Source organism: Monodon monoceros, unplaced genomic scaffold (genome assembly GCF_005190385.1).
Source record: "Monodon monoceros isolate NGI ecotype Baffin Bay Population unplaced genomic scaffold, NGI_Narwhal_1 Super_Scaffold_9, whole genome shotgun sequence".
Taxonomy (NCBI): domain Eukaryota; kingdom Metazoa; phylum Chordata; class Mammalia; order Artiodactyla; family Monodontidae; genus Monodon; species Monodon monoceros.
The window spans coordinates 49,295,936-49,317,668 of record NW_021703786.1 but is presented as its reverse complement, the minus strand read 5'-3'; the positions used below and the strand labels follow the sequence as shown (position 1 = coordinate 49,317,668).

General features: G+C 44.1%; 1 protein-coding gene across 7 annotated transcripts in view; it reads right to left on the bottom strand.

Annotated features, from left to right (window-relative positions):
- ITGAE (integrin subunit alpha E) overlaps positions 1-21,733 on the bottom strand; it is an 82,485-nt gene that overhangs the window by 4,900 nt on the left and 55,852 nt on the right. For 5 of the 7 annotated variants that reach the window (XR_003792096.1, XR_003792097.1, XR_003792098.1 and 2 more), the window contains exon 30: positions 19,677-19,787. The exons of 1 other annotated variant lie outside the window; for it this stretch is intronic. Coding sequence is in view for 2 of the 6 variants with exons in the window: in XM_029213341.1 (XP_029069174.1) it covers positions 19,677-19,787 (111 nt within the window). In the remaining 4 variants the exon portion in view is untranslated. Of the gene's footprint in view, positions 1-17,591; positions 18,731-19,676; positions 19,788-21,733 lie in introns of those variants that run through there. One more of the 7 variants, XM_029213342.1, reaches the window with a different exon arrangement.

The following is a 21,733-nucleotide window of genomic DNA, read 5'->3' as shown; positions in this document are numbered from 1 at the left end:
CAGGGCTGCCCTCCCTGGAGGAGCCTCTACTGCTCCCCAAGTCAGGAAGTAGGAGGGACTAAACAGCATTAAACTGAAGGAATAAAAGAGGCACATCCGCATCCCAGTTGTCTGGTGTCATTTCCTCTCCACCTGTCCACTCCCTGCTTGGGGGTGAGGCCTCTGAACAGTGCCTGGCTGACCCCAAGGAGCTGCCCCTCAGCTGATGGTGCCAGCTCCTGCAGGGCGGGGGAGGGGGGCAGACAGGAGAGCTGGGTGCCAGGGAGCGTAGAGCGTTTTGGGGCAGGACCCCCAGAGAGGCCAGCCGCGGGTGGGGTGAGCCAGCCAGAAGGGAGTTCTGGGACATGCCAGGCTCCTGAGTTGCCCCTGCCGGGAGACTGGCACTGAGCTCAGTGACTATAAATAAACCACCGGGGGCCGGCCTGGGCCAGCCCGGGCTAGGGCCCAGGGGGGCTGCCATGACAGCTGCAGCCCAAGCCCCTGCAGCCTCGCCCTCTTCCCAAAGCCCTAGCACTGGCGGCCCCAGCCCTGGAGAAAGGAACTGCCCACGGAAAGCCTCACAAATGGGGGGGGGGGGCCCAGGAACCCCGGCGCATCTCATCACCTCAAGAGCCGCTGGGGAGTTGAGGGCTCCCTCCTTACCCCCCACCCTTAAGCCCAACGGTACAAGAAGGGCCGCCTTCCCGAGCAGGGTCCCAGAGCCCAGTCACAGGGCACCCCCGGCGCCCCGAGTCCAATTCCCAGCCCCCGGAGGCCACAGCTGCGGCCCCGGCCGGCCCTTCCCCCTCCCCGAGCCCCGAGCCCCGGAGAACTCACACCACCAGGTAGGTCAGGATGGAGACCTGCAGCAGCCGGTAGAGCAGGCCCACCTTCTTATTCTTGGCGATGACGTACTTCTCGGTCTTGTAGTCGAAGAGCGACTGGTAGAGCCCCTTGCAGCCCGCCTGCCCCATGGCGCCGGCTCACCTGGCCCGCGATCGCGTCGCCACACGTGTACCGCATGGAGCCGCCCCCGCCGCCGCCCGGCCTCCAGTGTGGGCACCGCTGCGCCCGGGTGCGCGGCTCACCGGGCGGGGTCCGGCGGTTGGCGAGGCCGCGGCAGCGCCGCCCGAGGCCAGGCGGGGGCCTCAGACTGCGACCTTGCCTCCTCCCCTGCCTGTGACAGTGACACCGCCGGGCCGCCGCCCGGCCACTGACCTGCGAGGGCCCTCCCGGCGATCGCCGCCCGGGAGGGGTGCGGTGAGAAGAGGGTCTCCTTTGGAAGCAACGCCCCTTCTCCGCCCCCAAAGAAATCCAGGGGTTCCTCCTATTGAATGGCCGGGGAAACTGAGGCCAGGGGAGGGGGACCCACAACACAGGAAGTGGAGGCGAAGACGGGATAAAGAGCATTGACATAAAGATACAAAGAGGTTTCTTGATTTTTCTTGCTCCCTGGGGCAACCCTCGCCCTCCCCTCACAGGATGGGGGCTGGGATGAAGTGCGCGTTCCTACTGCAGCAGCTGCGGCCGGCCCGTTTAAACCACATACTCCGGGGGAGTCAGTTGCCAGGCACGCCCCAGTGGCCAGAGCACGGAGAACTCTGTAGGGCAGGGAGGCTGGGTGGGGTGGGGATGGGGAGACAGGCAGCCGAGGCCTGGGATCTTAAAGATGCCTGGAGAGAGGGCGGGGGCCAGCTGTGGAAATGCTCCCAAAGCAAGAGATGGACCTCACCTAAGCTGCTGAATCTGCAACCCCTCACGGACGGTGGAATTAAATTAGGGGCAGTGGGAACACAGATGAGGACACCTCTGAGAAGATCAGGTTCAGAACGTGGGACAGCCATCGAGAGGCGGGGTCCTGGGTGAGCTCGGTGTGCGTGTGCACGTGTGTGCTGGGCTGTGCACGCTCGTTTTCCGCATTTCACTCGCTGCCATCCTGCAGTCTGACCGGACGTGGTCCTGCTCCTCTCCCTAGCCTGGCTCTCACACAGGTATAAGTTCCCTTCCCTGAACCATAGGCTCTGGGAGTTGGGAGTTGGAAGGGACCCTAAAGTTCACCAGGTGTGACCTCCTCTCAAAGTAAAAGCCCCAGGGCAGCACGTCTCCAGTTTTAGTGAGCATGGGTATCATTTGGAAGAAAAATGCAAATTCCTGGGCCCTGCCCCAAATATTTTCATTCCCTTAAGGCTACGATGGGACCTGCAAATCTGTGTTTTGCTCTCAAGATGCCATTTCGGAAGCACAGATTTTTGCAACTGTTCATCAATTTCAATTCAAATGCCATTTCCTTAAAAAAAAAAAAAAAGTCCTATTCTTACTACCACCCACCAAAAGCGCCTCCACCCCAAACACTTTCTATCCCATTACCCATTCTTATTCCCTTAGAGCCCCTGTCACTCTTGAATATGATCTTATTTAGTTATTGTCTGTGTCCCCCACTAAGACCGTAAGCTCCAGGAGGGCGGGGACCTTGCCTTTGGACATCTCTGCATCCCATGCCCACCGCTATGACTGCTACATAATATGTCAGTACATATTTGTTGAGTGAAACTCAGGCCTGACGTTTTAAACAGGGAGATTTCCGCTGCCGCCCTGTTCCAGTCATGGCTGGGGATTTTGGAAGCTGACATCATCCTGGGGGAAAGGCTTAGGAATTGTCACCAGGCCTCCCTTCCTCACTCTCCTGCCAGCCTCTTCCTCAGCCCTCCCCTCACACAGCTCTCCAGCACTCAGAGGAGATGCAGCCTCAATGGAGTGACACCACGCCTTATGAGGAGGCCCACCAACCTGCTCTTGTTTGCCCTCCAGTGTGGGCAGCCCCTCCTGAACCCCCCATGGCCCAGCCAAGACCAGGCTGCAGTTTCTGACAGAACTATCCAGGTGCTTTACAGACCACGAGGGACATCCAAAGGGGAAAGCGCTGCTCTCAGGGCCAGGGCCAGACCCCTCCTTGTGGGCTCCCTCACAGCTTCTCAGGCTAGATCAAACCCATCAGTGGGTCAGGACATCAGTTTACTGGGTTCCAACCAGCATACTCACAAAAAGAAAATATCAGAGTGTGTTTAAGGAAGTAAGTGTAGACAGTTTGGTGAAGTGTTTGCTTGAAGTATGTGTGTGCGTATAATGACGTGTAATATACTCTCGTGGGTCACGGTCAAAACAACGTGAAAAGCGCTTCCCTGGAGCTGCAAGCCCAAGTATCCGCAGCCTACCTCCGTACCGCGGGGCCGGCTCCCCTCCCCAAGTGCAGCTCCGACTCCCATCATACCCGAAGTGGGACAAGGGGTCTTTGCTTCTTTACTGGCCGCACATGCAGAAGTTCCCATTACCAGGGATCGAACCTGCACCCACTGCAGTGGAAGTGCCAAGTCTTAACCACTGGACCGCCAGGGAAGTACCAGAGTCTTTGCTTTTTACGTTTGCATTATTAGAAGTTCAAGTCAGGGATGTTTCCAAATCCAAGATGAATTCTCCACTTGAATGAAAACTGCCTGCTGTCTTTGAGTGGTTTTTCCAGTCTCTACCTAAACCCGTCTCAACAGGCACCCTGTTCAAATGATCTTCGCCACCACTACTGTGCGAATGCTTATCAGCTTAGCAAGTAGTAAGTCAGGGGTCAGGGGTGAATGGCTAGTTCTCAAAGTAGTCAAAGCCCCCTTCCCTCTCCTCCCCCAAAGGCATCCACATCACGCTTCATTATAATGACTGTCGTCCACCTTAAAGAAAGGGGCTGGCAGTGAAGGGACTGACCAATCTCATCTGGTTCGTAAGACTGTCTCGTTGGATGATTTAAGGTAGCTGCAGTGAAGTGATGGGAAATTATTAAATGAACTCAAAAAATATTCTCCAAAAAATTAAAAGGAAGCAAAAGAGAAATAAAATACAAATCTCATCAAATAACGTCCTTGGAGGAGAGGTTCAGAGGTTACTTGCACCTAACAAACGAGGTTCAATTTCCCACCCCAGAGGAGAGGAGGGCTCAAACGAGGCCTGACATAGGAAATCTGAATCTGTCCTAGGGCACAAAAGGAAGTCATCACAAGGCAAGGAGAGCCCTCCTTCAGAGCCCGAAATATCCTGGATGACCTAGAAGGGACAAGAGTGGGAGAGGCGTGGCACGGAAAGGGTTTCATGAAGCAATTCATCCTTTAATTTTTCTTTTGCTCTGAGGAGTCCTGCTTTGATAAACACATTCCATTAACAGACATTACTGGTCCATTTAAGAAATAGTATTTCTCAGGGTATATGCCCAGTAGTGGGATTGCTGGGTCATATGGTAGCTCTATTTGTAGTTTTTTAAGGAAACTCCATACTGTTCTCCATAGTGGCTGTATCAATTTACATTCCCACCAACCGTGCAAGAGGCTTCCCTTTTCATCACACCCTCTCCAGCATTTACTGTTTCTAGATTTTTTGGTAATGGCCATTCTGACTGGCATGAGGTGATACCTCATTGTAGTTTTGATCTGCATTTCTCTAATAATTAGCAATGGTGAGCAGAGTGAAGTAAGTCAGAAAGAGAAAAACAAACACCATATGCTAACGCATATCTATGGAATCTAAAAAAAAAAAAATGGTTCTGAAAAACCTAGGGGCAGCGCAGGAATAAAGAGGTAGACATAGAAAATGGACTTGAGGACTTGGGGTGGGAGGGCGAAGCTGGGCTAACGTGAGAGTAGCATCGACATATATACACTAACAAATGTCAAATAGTTGGCTGGTGGGAAGCAGCCGCAGAGCACAGGGAGATCAGCTTGGCGCTCTGTGATGACCTAGAGGGGTGGGATAGGGAGGGTGGGAGGGAGGCTCAAGAGGGAGGGGATATGGGGACACGTGTGTGCACATGGCTGATTCGCTTTGTTGTACAACAGAAACTAACACAGTATGGTGAAGCAATGATACTCCAATAAAGATTAAAAATTTTTTAAAAAAAGAAATAGCAGATACTAATGTTGCTTCAAAGAGTCAACAAGAAGAAGGAAGCCTGTCTCCGCAGGAAGCATTTCTGAGTCCTGTCTTAAGTGATGGGTTCTCACTCATTACTCAGTTCTCAGAATGTGACCTGGGGAAAAACTCCACTGAGGTGTCACTTTAAAAGACTAAACGTCAAATGCTGGCTCACTGGGCACTGAAAAGGATAAAGATTCAAACTCAAACCAACCAAACCCACACAGCGGCGCCAGCACGAACATGGCACACGGTAGAGCAAGATGGTCCTGCTCGTGCTCCCTGCGGGGTTTTCCCCACCTTCGTGAAACAGCCCTCGTCCATCCCACCTCTGTCTCCTCCAGTTCACAGGACCGTAGTGATGAACCGCGAGCAAGCGGGACATCCTCGTGTGAAACCCGAGAGTGGGTGCGGCGTCCACAGCTCCTGCACTCAGTCCTCCCATAGATTCTTCCTCTTTGTTGCAGTCTCTATCCCCACCTGCCTTTCTGGCCTCACGAGCCCTTTACGCACACCAGCTTCAGGGGAACTGACTGACAGCTTTATCACATCCCGCACTTTCCAACCCCTGTGCCTCTGCTCAGGCGGGTCTCTCCTCAGTACTTCATGGCTTCAAGGCTCAGCCTTTACAGGGCTTTGTCTTCTTCACAAAGGCCTCCTGGATCCCTCTCCTCCTCTAAATTCCCAAAGGACAGGATCCGATCTGTATGTTTCAGGGAGTTACAGCTGAGTGCACACCTTATCTGTCCTATAGGGCGATGAAGGCAGAAAAGGCTTTACCACCCTGCTCCACTGGGTCTATAATGAGATAAGTGGTCATCCAGAAGAGAAGGGGGGATGGGGGGAGGGAGGGAAGGAGGAAGGGGGGAAGGTTGATTCCTGATCATCCTGCCTCTACCCATTAGCCTGCATATTTGAAGTGTCAAGAGTAAAGTGACTAAGCCTTTATTTTTGAGTGTGTATTTCTAGAAGATTTCAACAGAGATAACTCTACTAGAGCATTATGTTACATTTGTCTCCTGAAGCAACTTGTCAGTCATCAAGACTCCAAGTCTGTGCTGAGCGCTACCCACTGACAAAGTCTTATCAGATGAACAAACCCTGGTCTCATTGACTAGTATCTCGCAGGGTGTGGGTCTTGACATCAAAGCTCACCCAGAGTGCTTGCCCCAAAAGCCAATTCCCAAGCCCAAGCCGGACTAGAGCATCAGGACCCTTAGTGGGTAGAGCCCAGGAACCTGACGTGCTGAGCTCCACCTGTGCCTCTTCCCCAGCAACGCCTGTGAACCTCCACTACCCCCTAGCTGCCGCTGCCCTACACCCTGCCCGCCTGTAATGAAGCCTCTGTGGAAAAACATTAAAACTGAAGATTCCTCCTTAAACTAGCTGATGGCCTCGGGCAAGTTCTTTCCTCCTCCACGGAACAGCTAAGGGTGCCTGGAGTGACTGATAGATGGCTGCAAAAGTACAAAGCCTGGGGTAGAACAGATGCTTTTTCTTAAGTGACCCAGCCTAAACAGAGTAGGTCTGTGAAGCTGGATGGAAAAATAGTTACGTATTTATTTTTACTACACTTTAACTGTAATTTACCATTTCCTTCGATTATCAATGTAGGCAACAAACCATAGGAGTATTAGCAGTGCCTGTATCTTAACAACAGTAGAAATTACACATATTTCCCCATTTTCCTTTCTTAATAAAGAAGTATGTATCTCCATAAAATTTTTTTTAATATTCTGATCACTGTTTCAATATAACTGGTTCTTTATAAACTTATATATTTAAAAACAAGCTGATGGAAAAATACGATAAAGCAAGCATAGTAAAATGTTAATGGAAGAAGCCAGGTGTTCAGTGTAAAATTCAATTTTTCTGTATGTTTGAAGATGTTCACAATAAAATGCTGGGAAATTATCTGAGAAGCCGTCCCTAGGCTTCAGCAGATCGCCAAACGGGTCTATGGCAAACAAACAAGTTAGGAACCCCTGACCTAGAGGTACTAGTGTCCTTAACTTGCTACTCTACCCGTGAGTTCTTCACCTAGGAGGCAAAGGACCCCAAGCCCCAGTGTAGAATCCAGGAGTTAGGCTGGTAGCCTTTCCCAGACTAGGAAATCTAAAAGGTCTGCAGAACCACAGTGGGCCAGTGGTGTTTTCTCCCACCCCAGAAGTCCAACGTCAATCTCAGACCTCACAGCTCTAAAGAGAGGAAAAAAATTCCTGACCACATTCATCTTTGCTCAAAATTACACCTGCTCCAATACACAAGTGGCAAAATACTACAAACAACTTAAATGTTAATCAATAATGGTGTAGTTAAATAAATCACGGTACCTCCCAAAACAGATACACAGGACAACAAACCATCCATTAAAAAGAATAAAATCGATTTCCAGTTCATATAAAATGATCTCCAAGATAGATTAGTAAATGAAAAAAAGCAAAATACAGAAGAGTGTATACATTATATACTACGATCTGCAATTTTAAAGGATGTTTTTATATGCATAAACTCTCTCTTGAAGAATGCACAGAAAAAAGAAACTGGTAATCCTGGTTTTCTCAGAGGAAAAAAAAAAAGGACAACTGGGGGTCTGGGGCATGAGGTAGACTGATTTTTGCACTGTTTGAATACTGTTATCATGAGTATGAACCATTACCACGTGAAGAGAATAAATAAATTCACTGTTCCTGAAAAAAATAAAAAGAAAGAAAAACTTACCCCAGGGTAGGACACTAGTCAAACCCAGGAAACAAGGCCAAGAGCTCGAGAGCATCTGCCAGCGCTCTGGGCAGGGCTAGCCCAGCCCCCTTCCCAGACCCTGCAGAGAAGACGCCTCCCCAGAGAGCACACCTGCAGTCCCCCGACCACTCAGGACTGCAGCTGTTACAGGTCCTAGGAGTTGACCAACCAGACCCAGAATCCAATCCTGGGGCAGAGGAGGGGGAGCAGAGCTGCCAGCTGCCTCTCCTGGAGGCTGGCACCCTGGTCCTGTCTTCCCTGTGATACTTAGGAAGAGTTCCTCGTTTAGACAGACCACCAGCAATACTACTGCTTCCTAATGCCCAGCAGCGAATCTGCAAGACTCAGTTCCCCCACTTCTGGAGAGCACATTGCTCTCTAATTCTAAGTCAAATCACTCTTACTTGCAGGATACAAAATTAATGCACAGAAATCTCTTGCATTCCTATACACTAATGATGAAAAATCTGAAAGAGAAATTAAGGAAACACTCCCATTTACCACTGCAACAAAAAGAATAAATACCTAGGAATAAACCTACCAAGGGAGACAAAAGACCTGTATGCAGAAAACTATAAGACACTGGTGAAAGAAATTAAAGATGATACCAACAGATGGAGAGATATACCATGTTCTTGGATTGGAAGAATCAATATTGTGAAAATGACTACACTACCCAAAGCAATCTACAGATTCAATGCAATCCCTATCAAATTACCAATGGCATTTTTTATGGAACTAGAACAAAAACTCTTAAAATTTGGATGGAGACGCAAAATTCCCCGAATAGCCAAAGCAGTCTTGAGGGAAAGAAACAGAGCTGGAGGAATCAGACTCCCTGACTTCAGACGATACTATAAAGCTACAGTAATCAAGACAATATGGTACTGGCACAAAAACAGAAACATAGATCAATGGAACAAGATAGAAAGCCCAGAGATAAACCCACACACCTATGGTTAACTAATCTATGACAAAGGAGGCAAGGATATACAATGGAGAAAAGACAGTCTCTTCAATAAGTGGTGCTGGGAAAACTGGACAACTACATGTAAAAGAATGAAATTAGAACACTCCCTAACACCATACACAAAAAATAAACTCAAAATGGATTAGACACCTAAATGTAAGACTGGACACTATAAAACTCTTAGAGGAAAACATAGGAAGAACACGCTTAGACATAAATCACAGCAAGACCTTTTTTGACCCACCTCCTAGAGTAATGGAAATAAAAACAAAATAAACAAATGGGACCTAATGAAACTTAAAAGCTTTTGTAAAGCAAAGGAAACTACAAACAAGACGAAAAGACAACCCTCAGATGGGAGAAAATATTTGCAAACGAATCAATGGACAAAGGATTAATCTCCAAAATATATAAACAGCTCATGCAGCTCAATACTAAAAAAACAAACAACCCAATCCAAAAATGGGCAGAAGACCTAAGTAGACATTTCTCCAAAGAAGACATACAGATGGCCAAGAAGCACATGAAAAGCTGCTCAACATCACTAATTATTAGAGAAATGCAAATCAAAACTACAATGAGGTATCACCTCACACCAGTTAGAATGGGTATCATCAGAAAATCTACAAACAACAAATGCTGGAGAGGGTGTGGAGAAAAGGGAACCCTCCTGCACTGTTGGTGGGAATGTAAATTGATACAGCCACTATGGAGAACAGTATGGAGGTTCCTTAAAAAACTAAAAATAGAATTACCATATGATCCAGCAATCCCACTACTGGGTATATACCCAGAGAAAACCATAATTCAAAAATACACATGCACCCCAATGTTCACTGCAGCACTATTTACAATAGCCGGGTCATGGAAGCAACCTAAATGCCCATCGACAGATGAATGGATAAAGAAGATGTGGTACATATACACAATGGAATATTACTCAGCCATAAAAAGGAACGAAATTGGGTCATTTGTTGAGACATGGATGGATCTAGAGACTGTCATACCGAGTGAAGTAAGTCAGAAAGAGAAAAACAAATATCATATATTAACGCATACATGTAGAACCTATAAAAATGGTACAGATGAACCGGTTTGCAGGGCAGAAATTGAGACACAGATGTAGAGAACAAATGTATGGACACCAACGGGGGAAAGTGGCAGGGGGTGGGGGTGGGGGTGTGATGAACTGGGAGATTGGGATTGACATATATACACTGATGTGTATAAAATGGATGACTAACAAGAACCTGCTGTATAAAAAAATAAATAAAATTAAATTTAAAAATTAAAAAAATTTGAAGAAAATGTTTATAGATTCATGTAAGTGAATATATCTATAATAGATTCAAATGAAAAAAGAAAACTGCAATGCACGGAAATATTATTTTAGGAAAAATTTATGTAGCTATGACAGTAAGCCTTCTGATTCAGGAACTTGGTGTGGCCTGCCATATGTGCAGATCTTACTTTGTGTCCTTCAGTAAGATTTCACATTTCTTTTATTTAGGTTCTTTAACATTTTGTTAAATTTAAGTGTATTAAGTGTGTATTATAAGTGGTATATTTTCCCCTGTCCATTTCTAACTGGCTACTACTCATATTAAAAAGAAAAACAATAAGAAAAACATAAACGAAACCCAACTTATCAGTTTGTGTCTTATGTAACTTTATAACTTCTTATAAATTCTTATACCACTTTATAAATTCTCTTTTTAATTCTAGTAATCTTTTACTAGATTCTCATGGGTTTTTGAGACCTCTACAATTACAGACAAATTATGCTTTTCTAATATTACAAAATTATTTCATACCCTTATCTATTTCATCAGACCAGATCTCTACAAATAATGAATCACATTTTTAAGAGTAAGTATCTCCTGTGCCTGATTTTAAGGAAACAGCCTCAGAAATTTGCCATTTAGTATATTTGCTAAAAATTTTTGGTAAATGTCTTTATCATTATGCAATAACTTCCTTACCTTCCTAACCTACTTAGAAGTTTTATTAGGAAAAGTTGCTAAGTGTTATCAAATGCCTTTGTAGCATTTTTCATATAACCTAATTGTTTTTCTCCTTTAATTTGCTGTTGTAAAAAATTCAAGTTTTGTTTTAATTCAGACTTCATCTTTAATACCAGACAACGAGACTGCCCTAAGACCAGAAAGTGCCAGATGCCATCCAGGAGCGATTGGAAGGACACTACATAATGCCTCTCTTTGTCCTGATTGTTTTGGACACTGAATTCTGCTTTTTCAAATATGAAAATTGCCACCCTTCCTTCATTTTTGTTTGCATTTTCCCAATATCTTTGTCTATTTATTTTTCAAATTGCTTGTTATCTTGTTTTACAAGTGTTTCTTCAAATAATACACATTTGGGCTTCCCTGGTGGCGCAGTGGTTGAGAGTCCGCCTGCCGATGCAGGGGACACAGGTTCGTGCCCCGGTCCAGGAAGATCCCAAGTGCCGCGGAGCGGCTGGGCCCGTGGGCCATGGCCGCTGAGCCTGCGCGTCCAGAGCCTGTGCTCCGCAACAGGAGAGGTCACAACAGTGAGAGGCCCGCATACCGCAAAAAAAAAAAAAAAACAAAAAAAAAAAACAAATAATACACATTTGAATCTGACTTTTCAGCCCATCTGACAGTCTCTGTCTCCTGAGTGCATTCACGCTTAGGGAAGTAATTAATGTACTTGGTTTTATTCCTTCCATCTTAAATACAATCTCACTTTCCTTCTTCTTACTTTTGCTGAATTAGCCATTTTCGTCCCTGTCATTTTTTCCTGTTCCTTTTTCCTCCCTGTCATTCTTCTGTTTGCCTTTCTTTCCTGTCAGTTTTGAAGTCCTACTGTGCTTTAAAGATCAGCTCATGCCTATATATTCCTGAGTCATCTTCAAATATATATATTCTATCGAAAGAAAATAATAATGTTATACAATATGTGGGGGCTTCCCTGGTGGCGCAGTGGTTAAGAATCCGCCTGCAAATGCAGGGGATATGGGTTCGAGCCCTGGTCCGGGAAGATCCCTCATGCCGGGGAGCAACTAAGCCCATGTGCCACAACTACTGAGCCTGCGCTCTAGAGCCCGCGAGCCACAACTACTGAGCCCACATGCCACAACTACTGAAGCCCACACTCCTAGAGCCCGTGCTCGACAACAAGAGAAGCCACCGCAATGAGAGGCCCACACACCACAACGAAGAGTAGCCCCCACTTGCTGCAACTAGAGAAAGTCCGTGCATAGCAACGAAGACCCAACGCAGCCAAAAATAAATTAATTTAAACAAATGTTATACATGTATTTTTTTATACAACATGTATTTTTATACTATATGTATTTTTAACACACATGCACCAAACATCTATAGCTGCTCACACCTCCCTCAACCCCAAACAGGATAGAAGCTTTAGTTCTAGGTTACCGTTACATTTTTCTTTAAAGGATGACTCTTCTATTTCAAAAGTCCCTACTTAGCATTTATATTACAAAGTCCTAGTCACATCATTATTATCTATTTAACTTTAATAATATATATATTGCAAGATTCGCTGCTCCCATTATTCCTCTCCTTTTTGTCTTTCCCTATCTTGGGATTTCTGTTCTGAACCAACTGTCATTTGATAGAGTATTTCCCCAAGTGCTGTCCTCAGGTAAGTACATGGACAGAATACTTCTTAAATGCCTGCACTTCTGACAATGTTTATTTTGCCCTGACGAATGAATGATGTCTTTTCCTGGTTAGTGATTTTGGGGCCTTAGTCTTCTTCCCTCAGGATTCTACAAATGTTGCTCCAGGAATTTAACTGTTAGTGTTGCTGATAAAAAAAAAAGTCTGAAGCTAATTGATTCTCTTTCCATTGCAAATAAATAATCTGTTCTTTGGGTCTCAAAACTTTAAGATTCGTCCTTATCCTTGGACTTCAGGAATTTCATCAACGTGTGTCTACACATATATTCTTACGTTAATCCTGCCTGGGACTCAGAAAGACGATTACTTCTCTACTTATTTCTTTTCTACCTCCAGACTCCTTTATTTCATGTTATAACTTCTGGATCTGTCTTTTGAATCTATCTCTAGATAATTCTATTCTACATTGTCGGGTATATCTTGAGCTTCCAGATGTGACTCAAGAAGTATCATAATCTTTACCTATTCAATTTTTTAATCAAAAATTAAATGTGTTGTATATGAAAAGCTGTCAAGAGTAAATCCTAAGCGTTCTCATCACAAGAAAAAATTTTTTTTCTATTTCTTTAATTTTGTGTCTATAGGAGATGATGCATGTTCACTAAATTTACTGTGGTAATCACTTCATGATGTATGTAAACAAAGTCATTATGTTGTACACTTTAAACTTACAGTGCTGTATGCCAGTTATATCTCAGTAAAACCGGAAGAAAAAAATTAAATTTGTTCTGATTGCAAAAAAAAAAAAAAAATCTCATTTCATGGGAAAATACATGGTCTTGCCGATATTAAAAAAAAAAAATAAAAAGGAAAGTAAAGCTACAATTATATACCCATTAAGCAAACAAAGTAAAAACAGAGATCCCAGGCTCGTTCACGCTGCTGATAACCACATAATGTGGTTCAATCTTTCTGGAAAGCTGTTTGGCATTGAAGGGCAATTACCAAATGTGTTTAAGTCCACTTCTGGAGAAAGCTTTACAAAGTGTAATGACCTACACAAATTTAAGTTACTGATTTCCCCAAACACACATTAACCCAAGGTGTTGCCTCTCCCTCTCCCCCCAAACCTGCATTCAACAGCAGCATTTTGTCTCTGACACTGGCTCCTTGAAAATGGGCATAAATTATCACAAATGGTAGAAGTTATGATCCTGTTTATGTAAAACACACACAAAACAAAACCCAAAAACCCATGTACTTGTATATGTACATATGTGAATATTTACAAAAGCACCAAATATGGTCTGGAAGGATACATGCTAAGCCAGCTGACCTCAGCTTCTAAGGAGGGGCACGGGATGGGGCAAGGTTGTGACTAAAGCATATTTTCACTTTTCACTCTGATCACACTCTGAGAGTGTTATCTATTTATTACTTACATACTTTTCAAAACGTCCTTCCACTAATCAAAATAAAGTCAACTGGAGTTGGGAATTGTCTATTTAGGTGCATCCAGCTGCCTCCTGAACTCTTGACATTTGAACAACTGCCCTTCCTGAAGTGATTAAGATTCCCTTGATTCCATTTACTAGAGCTGTTCTTAAAGTAATGGTAAAATTCTGGCACTATTGCAAGGTTATAATTACGGCTAGGAGACCCCAAAATACCTAAAGCCTGATCTTAACCAAATATCCCTCCTTGTACGGATATTAGAGAAAATGTGCACAGGCTAGATATACTAGTACAGACAATTTTAGACTGCTGGGCTTGGCTGAACGGAATGCTCCTTTCTCAATGTCTAATTAGGCCTAAATAGTTTGGCCAATTTAGATATTCACATCTGCTTATTTCATCCCTCCAACAATCAAATTCAAAGTTCAGATGTTATCCTGAGAGAGGTTATTTGAATCCGCGCTCACTAGCCTGTAGCCGGGTAGATGAAAACAAGAGAAACCACAGGGGCACTTTCCCCCATGCTAGTGTCCAGCTGGCCCCATCTTAGTCCTTTTCTGGCCGGGACACTGGCCCTGTGACATGACCCACTGTCCTTGGATCTCTGCAAGCTTTGGCATGTCCTGTTCCCAGGCAGAGGAGGCTGAACAGGAAATGCGGAAGGTCTGGCACTAGATGGGCATCTTTTAGAAGAAAGACAAGGCTCTGGCCCAAGCCAGCAGCACATGAATTTATACAGTGTAACCATGGCTCCATTTAAGTCTCTTCCTCCTCACAGACTGGTCCCTTACGAAGTCTCCTGACTACAATGACACTGGTCTAACCCAGTCAGGTCAGCCCAGCTCAGTCAGTCAATAGCTTACAGATGGTCAATGTAAGTCTTGGCTGTTACAACCGAAGTGGGATCTTATTTGCTATAAAAAAAAAAGTATAAAAGCAGGGACTACAAGTCACCTATAATAATGAAAACTTGGACACAACTCCTGAGCCCAACAACAGGGAAACACCTAAGCAAACTTACTTCTTTCTTTTCCTTCAAAGGCACACCTCAGAGATATTGCAAGTTCGGTTCCAGACCACCACAATGAAGCAAATATCATGATAAAGTGAGTCATACAAATTTTTGGTTTCCCAGTCCATATAAAAGTTATGTTTACACTATACTGTAGTCTATTAAGTGTGTCACAGCATTATGTCTAACACAACAATGTACATACCTTAATTTTAAAATAAAAAAAAATTACAAGAGTAACATCAAAGATCACAGATCACCATAACAAATGTAATAAAAGTTTGAAATATTTCAGAAATTACCAAAAACATGACAGAGACATGAAGTGAGCAAATGCTGTTGGAAAAATGGTGCTGACAGACTTGTTCAACACAGGGCTGCCACAAACCATCAGTCTGTAAAAAATGCAGTACCTGCAAAACCCAATAAAGAAAAGTGCAATAATACAACATGTGTCTGTAAATAAGATACATTAATAAATGTAGCTGCACTGAAAAACAGAGAATGGTATAATAAAGGGACCAACGTATAAAGGAATTCCTGAAACAAATAAAGCAGACGGATTCTGATCAACAGAAAAGCTGATCGTCCCAGACAGGAAAGATAAAGGGCTCCATGAGAAGCGGACGGGACCCCAACCAAGCCCCAGTGACCACCCAGAGGCAGAGTGGCAGGGAGTGGGACCGAGGGCAGGCTGTGAGGCAGGCAGAGGGCATGCAAAGCTCCCATGAAAGTCAGGCCCAGAGGTAATGCTCGGAGCCCCACAAGTTCCAGCCAAAGACGTAAGGATGAGAAAAAGCGTATCAGAAAGACTCCAAATTACCATTCTGTGCAGGCAGGATTTTGAAATCAACAGAAAAGCTATTAAAAAAGAGTCCAGTAAGATGGCAGATAAGATAAATATTCAAAACAACCAATTAAACACAAACTCTATATAATCAGTCAGGGGGAAAAAAGGTATTTTTCAGAGTAGCAATAAAAAATATAAAAATGTAAATACAAAATATAATACAGCTGGAAATTAAAATCTTTGTAAATTAAGACCTCTCTGAAGAAAATTACAAATCTCGTTGCAGGGTGTTTTAAAAAATCTCAGCAAGTGGAGAAATGCCATACTTCTTTCTTTTTTTTCTTTTTCTTTTTTTGATAGGTAAGAAGTGGATTTATTTAGAGAGAAACACACTCCACAGAGTGTGGGCCATCTCAGAAGGCGAGAGGCCAGAAATGCCATATTTCTAAGTAAGAAGATAATACTATAAAGATTATGATTCTCCCCAACTTAATCTGTACATTTAAATTAAACCCCCAAAAGGTTTCTTTTGGGATTCTGAAAAACTGATACTATGAATTACCTGAAAAAACACAATCAATAATTTAAAAAAAAGTAAGAATGAAAATGCCCTATCAGATAATCAAAATTTACTGCAAGGTTAAAAAGAAGGCTGATATCAAAAACAGAATACCATTTCCACACGGATCAGATTAGCAAAAGTTAAAATTTGATGATGCCCAGTGGTGGCAAGGGCACAGAGTGGCACTTACATGTATTCTAAGTGGGACTGAAAACTGGTAAACTTTTTTGCAGGTCAAGGCACATCATACGTTGAAACTTTTTATGTTTTAAAAAATTTTTAATTTAATTTAATTTAATTTTGTTTCTAGAAGCTGCACCACGTGGCATGTGGGATCTTAGTTCCCTGACCAGGGATCGAACCTAAGCTCCCTGCACTGGAAGCGCAGAGTCTTAACGACTGGACCACCAGGGATGTCCCATATATCGAAACTTTAAATGCACATAACCTTTGAGTCAGTAATTGTGCTGAGAACTTACCCATCACTATCCTTGAAAAGCGTGCCAGGATACCTGTTTAAAGATGTTCGTCGCGCCTTTTCTTTGTAATAAAAAAAGAAATGGAAATAACCTAAATATCTACCTGTGGGGACTTCACAAGTAAACTCCGGCACATCCGCATGTAACACAGTATACTATGGAGCTGTTAAAAAGAACGGGGTAGATCTGCAGGTGCTGCTAGTGGAAGACTTTTCTAAGGTCTATCAGATGAAACAGCAAGGGGTGGAACACTGCAAACAATTCAATCTCACTGAAAACGTTTACACTGGTATATGCGTAGGAATATTTTGAAGGAATATGTGAAAAACCATTAACAGTGGTTGCTTTTGGAAAGAGACATTAGAGGTGGGAGAGGAGAGGGAGACTGCCTTTTCATTTTTTAGATCCCTTTCTGCTGTTTTGAACTTTTTATTTGCATAATGCTAAAAATTGTGCTTCCTTCCACTATGGTACTGGCACAGGAACAAACAGATCAATGAAACAAAACTAGATTTCCACGTGTGTGTGTGTCTGTGTGTGTGTGTCTGTGTGTGTCTGTGTGTGTATACACACTAGTATATATATTCTAATATATATTTGAATAAATGATAAACTGTTATTCATCTGGAAATAATAATATAGTTAGACTTTAGGTCATCAACAAAATAGAAACGGGGCTTCCCTGGTGGCGCAGTGCTTAAGAATCCGCCTGCCAATGCAGGGAACACAAGTTCGAACCCTGGTCTGGGAAGATCCCACACGCCGCGGAGCAACTAAGTCCGTACACCACAACTACTGAGCCTGCACCCTAGAGCCCACGAGCCAGAACTACTGAGCCTGCGTGCCACAACTGCTGAGGCCCGTGCGCCTAGAGCCTGGGCTCTGCAATAAGAGAGGCCACTGCAATGACAGGCCCATGCACCACAACTAGGATTAGCCCCTGCTCGCCACAACTAGACAAAGCCTGCGCACAGCAACGAAGACCCAACGCAGCCAAAAAAAATAAAGAAAGAAAATAAAATAAAAAAGAAAATCAGTTATGCATCCGGGAAAAAAAAAAACTCAGGTTAAATTCCCTAATTCACACCTTATACCTACATAAATTTTAGAAAAAAATCAAAATTTAGAAGAAATAACAATGAAAGCACCTGAATTATATAAAGAAGACCACGGGATCAGAGAGATTACTTTCTACATTATATACTTCTGCACCGTTTAATTACTTGCAATGACTTTTATTACCCATGAAAACAAAGACCGTCCCACTGCAGGTTTGGGAGTAGGGAGATATGGCCAAGTTTTAACAGCATGGAGCATACAAATGAAATAAAATCAGATACTAAGAGCAAAGCCAGCCTGTAACTAGGCCCTACTCTTGGTTCCACCTCCTCCTGTGGATGAGCGAGCGCTCTCTCACGGAGGCACGATGGTCCCCTGAGCAATTCACTCAGGAGGAAGCCAGGCGAGGACCAGCACAGGATGTTAAGTAGACACTACAAAACAAAGTCCTGGTCTTCTCCTCTCCCACCTTTTCCGGTTTTGGTGACCTCCGTTTTTCCACTTTTTACATTTGTTCTGGGGTGCTTTTTTGTGGCCTCATTTGAAATAATAGGCCACATCTTAGGATCTGAAAATGCCAAACTAGGAGCTGCTTTCTACCACTGTCCCCAAGATATACTTCGTGGAACACTATTTTGGAAGATGTTAACAGAAACAGCAGGAAAAAAGCACTCTTAGGCAAATAAGGCTGGGAAATGCTGCATAACTGCATAACCTCCTCTTGGGGAGCGGGGGGGGGCGGGAATCACAAAGTATATTATATTTGCATGTTAAAGGCACTTCTGTAAAGAAAACAGTTTTATTTAATACCAAATGTCTCCCAAGTTTCATTTTTGCACAATGCACAGACACTTTGGGGACAATGTATGGTTAAAAAACAACATTCCACAAAACAATGTGCTAGATTCTGCTCTCGATCATCCTAAAGGAAAAGTAACCCACATGACACCCAGTCTCTAGAAGTCTCCAGGACTGGTTGGTACTCTCTCCCAATGGATGAGGAAGCTGGTCTAATTTTCTTCTTCCAGTAGATTCTCTGATTTCAGCTGGGCCTTCCTTATTCTCTCCAAGTTCCGTTGTTGGTATTTTCTTTTAAAAAAGCCACACTAAAACAAAGGGAGGGAAGCCCGATTACAGGCCTAACCTAACCATCTGCTTTAGAAAACCATCTGCCTGGTTGTTGCCAAAAGAGCCCCCATGCTCCTCTGCTTCCTCTGAATCTCTCCTGATAACCCAATCCTTCAAGACCCGTCTTAAATACTGCCTTTCCTGTGCTCAGTCCCCAGTCAGAAGAGATTTTCCACCTTCCTCTGAACCCCCAGAGCACTTTAACCTTTTTAACTTAACTAATTCTGCAAAGTACTTCAGTTTCAGCTGTACTGGGTCATGTATCTATGTAAAAGTACTCAGCCTACTGGGCTGAGGGTAGAAAGAGATCAAGTACAGCCTCCTACACATCAAGAAACTCACAACCTAGTGAGAAGAGAAATAACTGGAATATAGTGTGACGACTGCCCCTTGGAAGGGTTTCTAGAGGGGAGCTCAAAGGAAAAGCATAAAGCTCAGCTCAGAGGACTCAGGAATCTCTGGGCTGAGTTTTAAGGGAAGAGTGAGAGCAAGTCAAAAAGAAGGAAAGGCCTTACGGGTGTAGAGAGCCTAACTGCAAACACAGAGACACGAACCTATTTAGTTCAGTGTGTTGAGAAAAAAGCAAGACTTAAAGGTGGAGAAAGTAGAGGCCAGAGTGGAAGGTCTTGAATAGCAGTGAAAGAGTCTGAACATCAAAACAGGGGAAGGAAAGGAAAGGACTTAAATAGGGGAACGACAATCAGGTTCGTTTTAGGAAAATATCTCGGTACTCCTATTCTTCAGTTAGATCTTTATCTTTTTCAGACAGAAACTGTCTTACTCATTTGCCTCAACAGGCCTGTGGCTGAAGGAAGAGGGAAAGGTGGTCACGAGGCCAGGGAAGCTGCTCTAGGTCAGGGGCTGGCTGTCCTAAGGAGGACTGTGCCCAACACCAGAACCTTTACGAACATGAGTGGAACCGACCTTGACTAGGATGACTATAATCACGATCAAAACCAGAAGGCCACCAACACTGCTTTTAATAACGAGAGACAGAGAATACGCCTCCTCATCTTTCAGGAAGGTGACAGTGATCTGGAACAAAACAAAGAGATCGTCCAATAAGTCAGGTAAGGCAAAATGAGAAAAAAATTCCACGTTATTTGAAGGAGCAAAATGTGAGAACTTGGCAACATACGGTGTATTGATCAAAACTGATGACAGGGAACTTCGCTGGTGGCGCAGTGGTTAAGAATCCACCTGCCAATGCAGGGGACACAGGTTCAAGCCCTGGTCCAGGAAGATCCCACATGCCGCGGAGCAACTAAGCCCGTGCACCACAACTACTGAGCCCACATGCCACAACTACTGAAGCCTGCACGCCTAGAGCCCGTGCTCTGCAACAAGAGAAGCCACTGCAATGAGAAGCCCATGCAATGCAACAAAGAGTAGCGCCCACACGCAGCAACGAAGACCCAACACAGCCAAAAGTAAAATAAATAAATAAATAAAAATACCAATGGAATTTTTTTAAAAAGGGTACACACCAATGGTTTTTAGCATATATATATATATATATATATATATATATATATATATATATAAAAAAACTGATGTCAGTAAAGCAAAAAGCTAAACATTTCCTGATACAGCACCTAAAATCATCTGATGAGATTTGTGGTTTCTGCTTCCACAGGTAAGGAGCTTGAGAGTCACCACTCCATGCTAACAAGTAAAAAGCTGAACAAACTGAAAAATCAACCATTTTTGGATCCCTGAGAGAGCGGAGGCCACAAGGCACATTGCTGCCCCCAAGAGCGGAGGGAGAGACAGAGACTGACACAGAGAGCAGAGGCTCACCAGCACCAGGGAAGGAAAACCTGAACTGCAACTGATGGGCTGCTGGAAGCACAGTGCTCACAACCCTGGGGCTTACAAACTCCAGGAAACCCAGTCGCGGGGCTGAGGTTTTCTCCAGGAGCTTGACCAGGTTCCCACAGTAAACACTGGAGAAAAAACCCTTCATGCTTCCAGCACGGGGAGGGGAAGAGGAACCATTTTGAAATAAGCCAGAGAACCCTCATCTTAACAAGGCCTGTCCTCAAGGGAAACTAGTTAACTAGCCTAACCTGCTGGGTAATATCAGAGCCTAACTGTCCTGGGGGAAGGGAAGTGCCCAACTCAAGCCCACTCTAGCCATCCTGTCCCACCTAATGGGGTTGAAAAAGACTGAGAAACAGGGGTGAAGTTTGCAGTCCAGAGGCACAGGCTCATTAAAAGACTGAGGCCTAATCACAGAATGACAGCACACTGCCCCTCCCCAACACCTCACCACATTCATGAAGGTCCGTCTACAGCATTTCCTTTTACCTGGTATAGCGTGTCCAGCTACCAAGAGAAAATTACCAGGCATACCAAAAAGCAAAAAAACACAACTTGAAGAGACAGAGCAAGCATCAGAACCAGACACGGCGAGAACGCTGGAATTATCAGACCAGGAATTTAAAACAACCATGATGAATATGCTAAGGGCTCTAACGGTTAGAGCAGTCAGCACACATGAACAAAGAGAACGAGCAGACAGGCAATGTAAGTGGACAGATGGAAATCCTAAGAAAGAAGCAGAAAGAAACGTTAGAGATGAAAACCCGCTGTAACAGGAAATGAATGCCTATGATGTGCTCATTAGTAGACTGGACATGGCTGAGGAAAGAATCTCTGAGCTACAGATAGCAACAGAATCCTCGAAAAGCAAAGAAAACAAAAACTAAAAACAAAACGAAAGAAAAAAAAAAAAACCAGAGCACAGTAAAATTATCTGATGACCAAAATATTTTATACAAACTATTTTGGTCTCTTATCTAGAAGAGTTATGTCTGCCAGGAGACTGTGACCTTCTGTTTGTGTGTGTGTGAGAGACAAGAGAGCGAGAGAGGGAGAGAGCAAGAGAGAGACAGAGCGAGAGAGAGCGAGAGAGAGAGACAGCGAGCGAGCGAGAGAGAGAGAGAGAGAGAGAGAGAGAGAGAGAGAGAGAGAGAGAG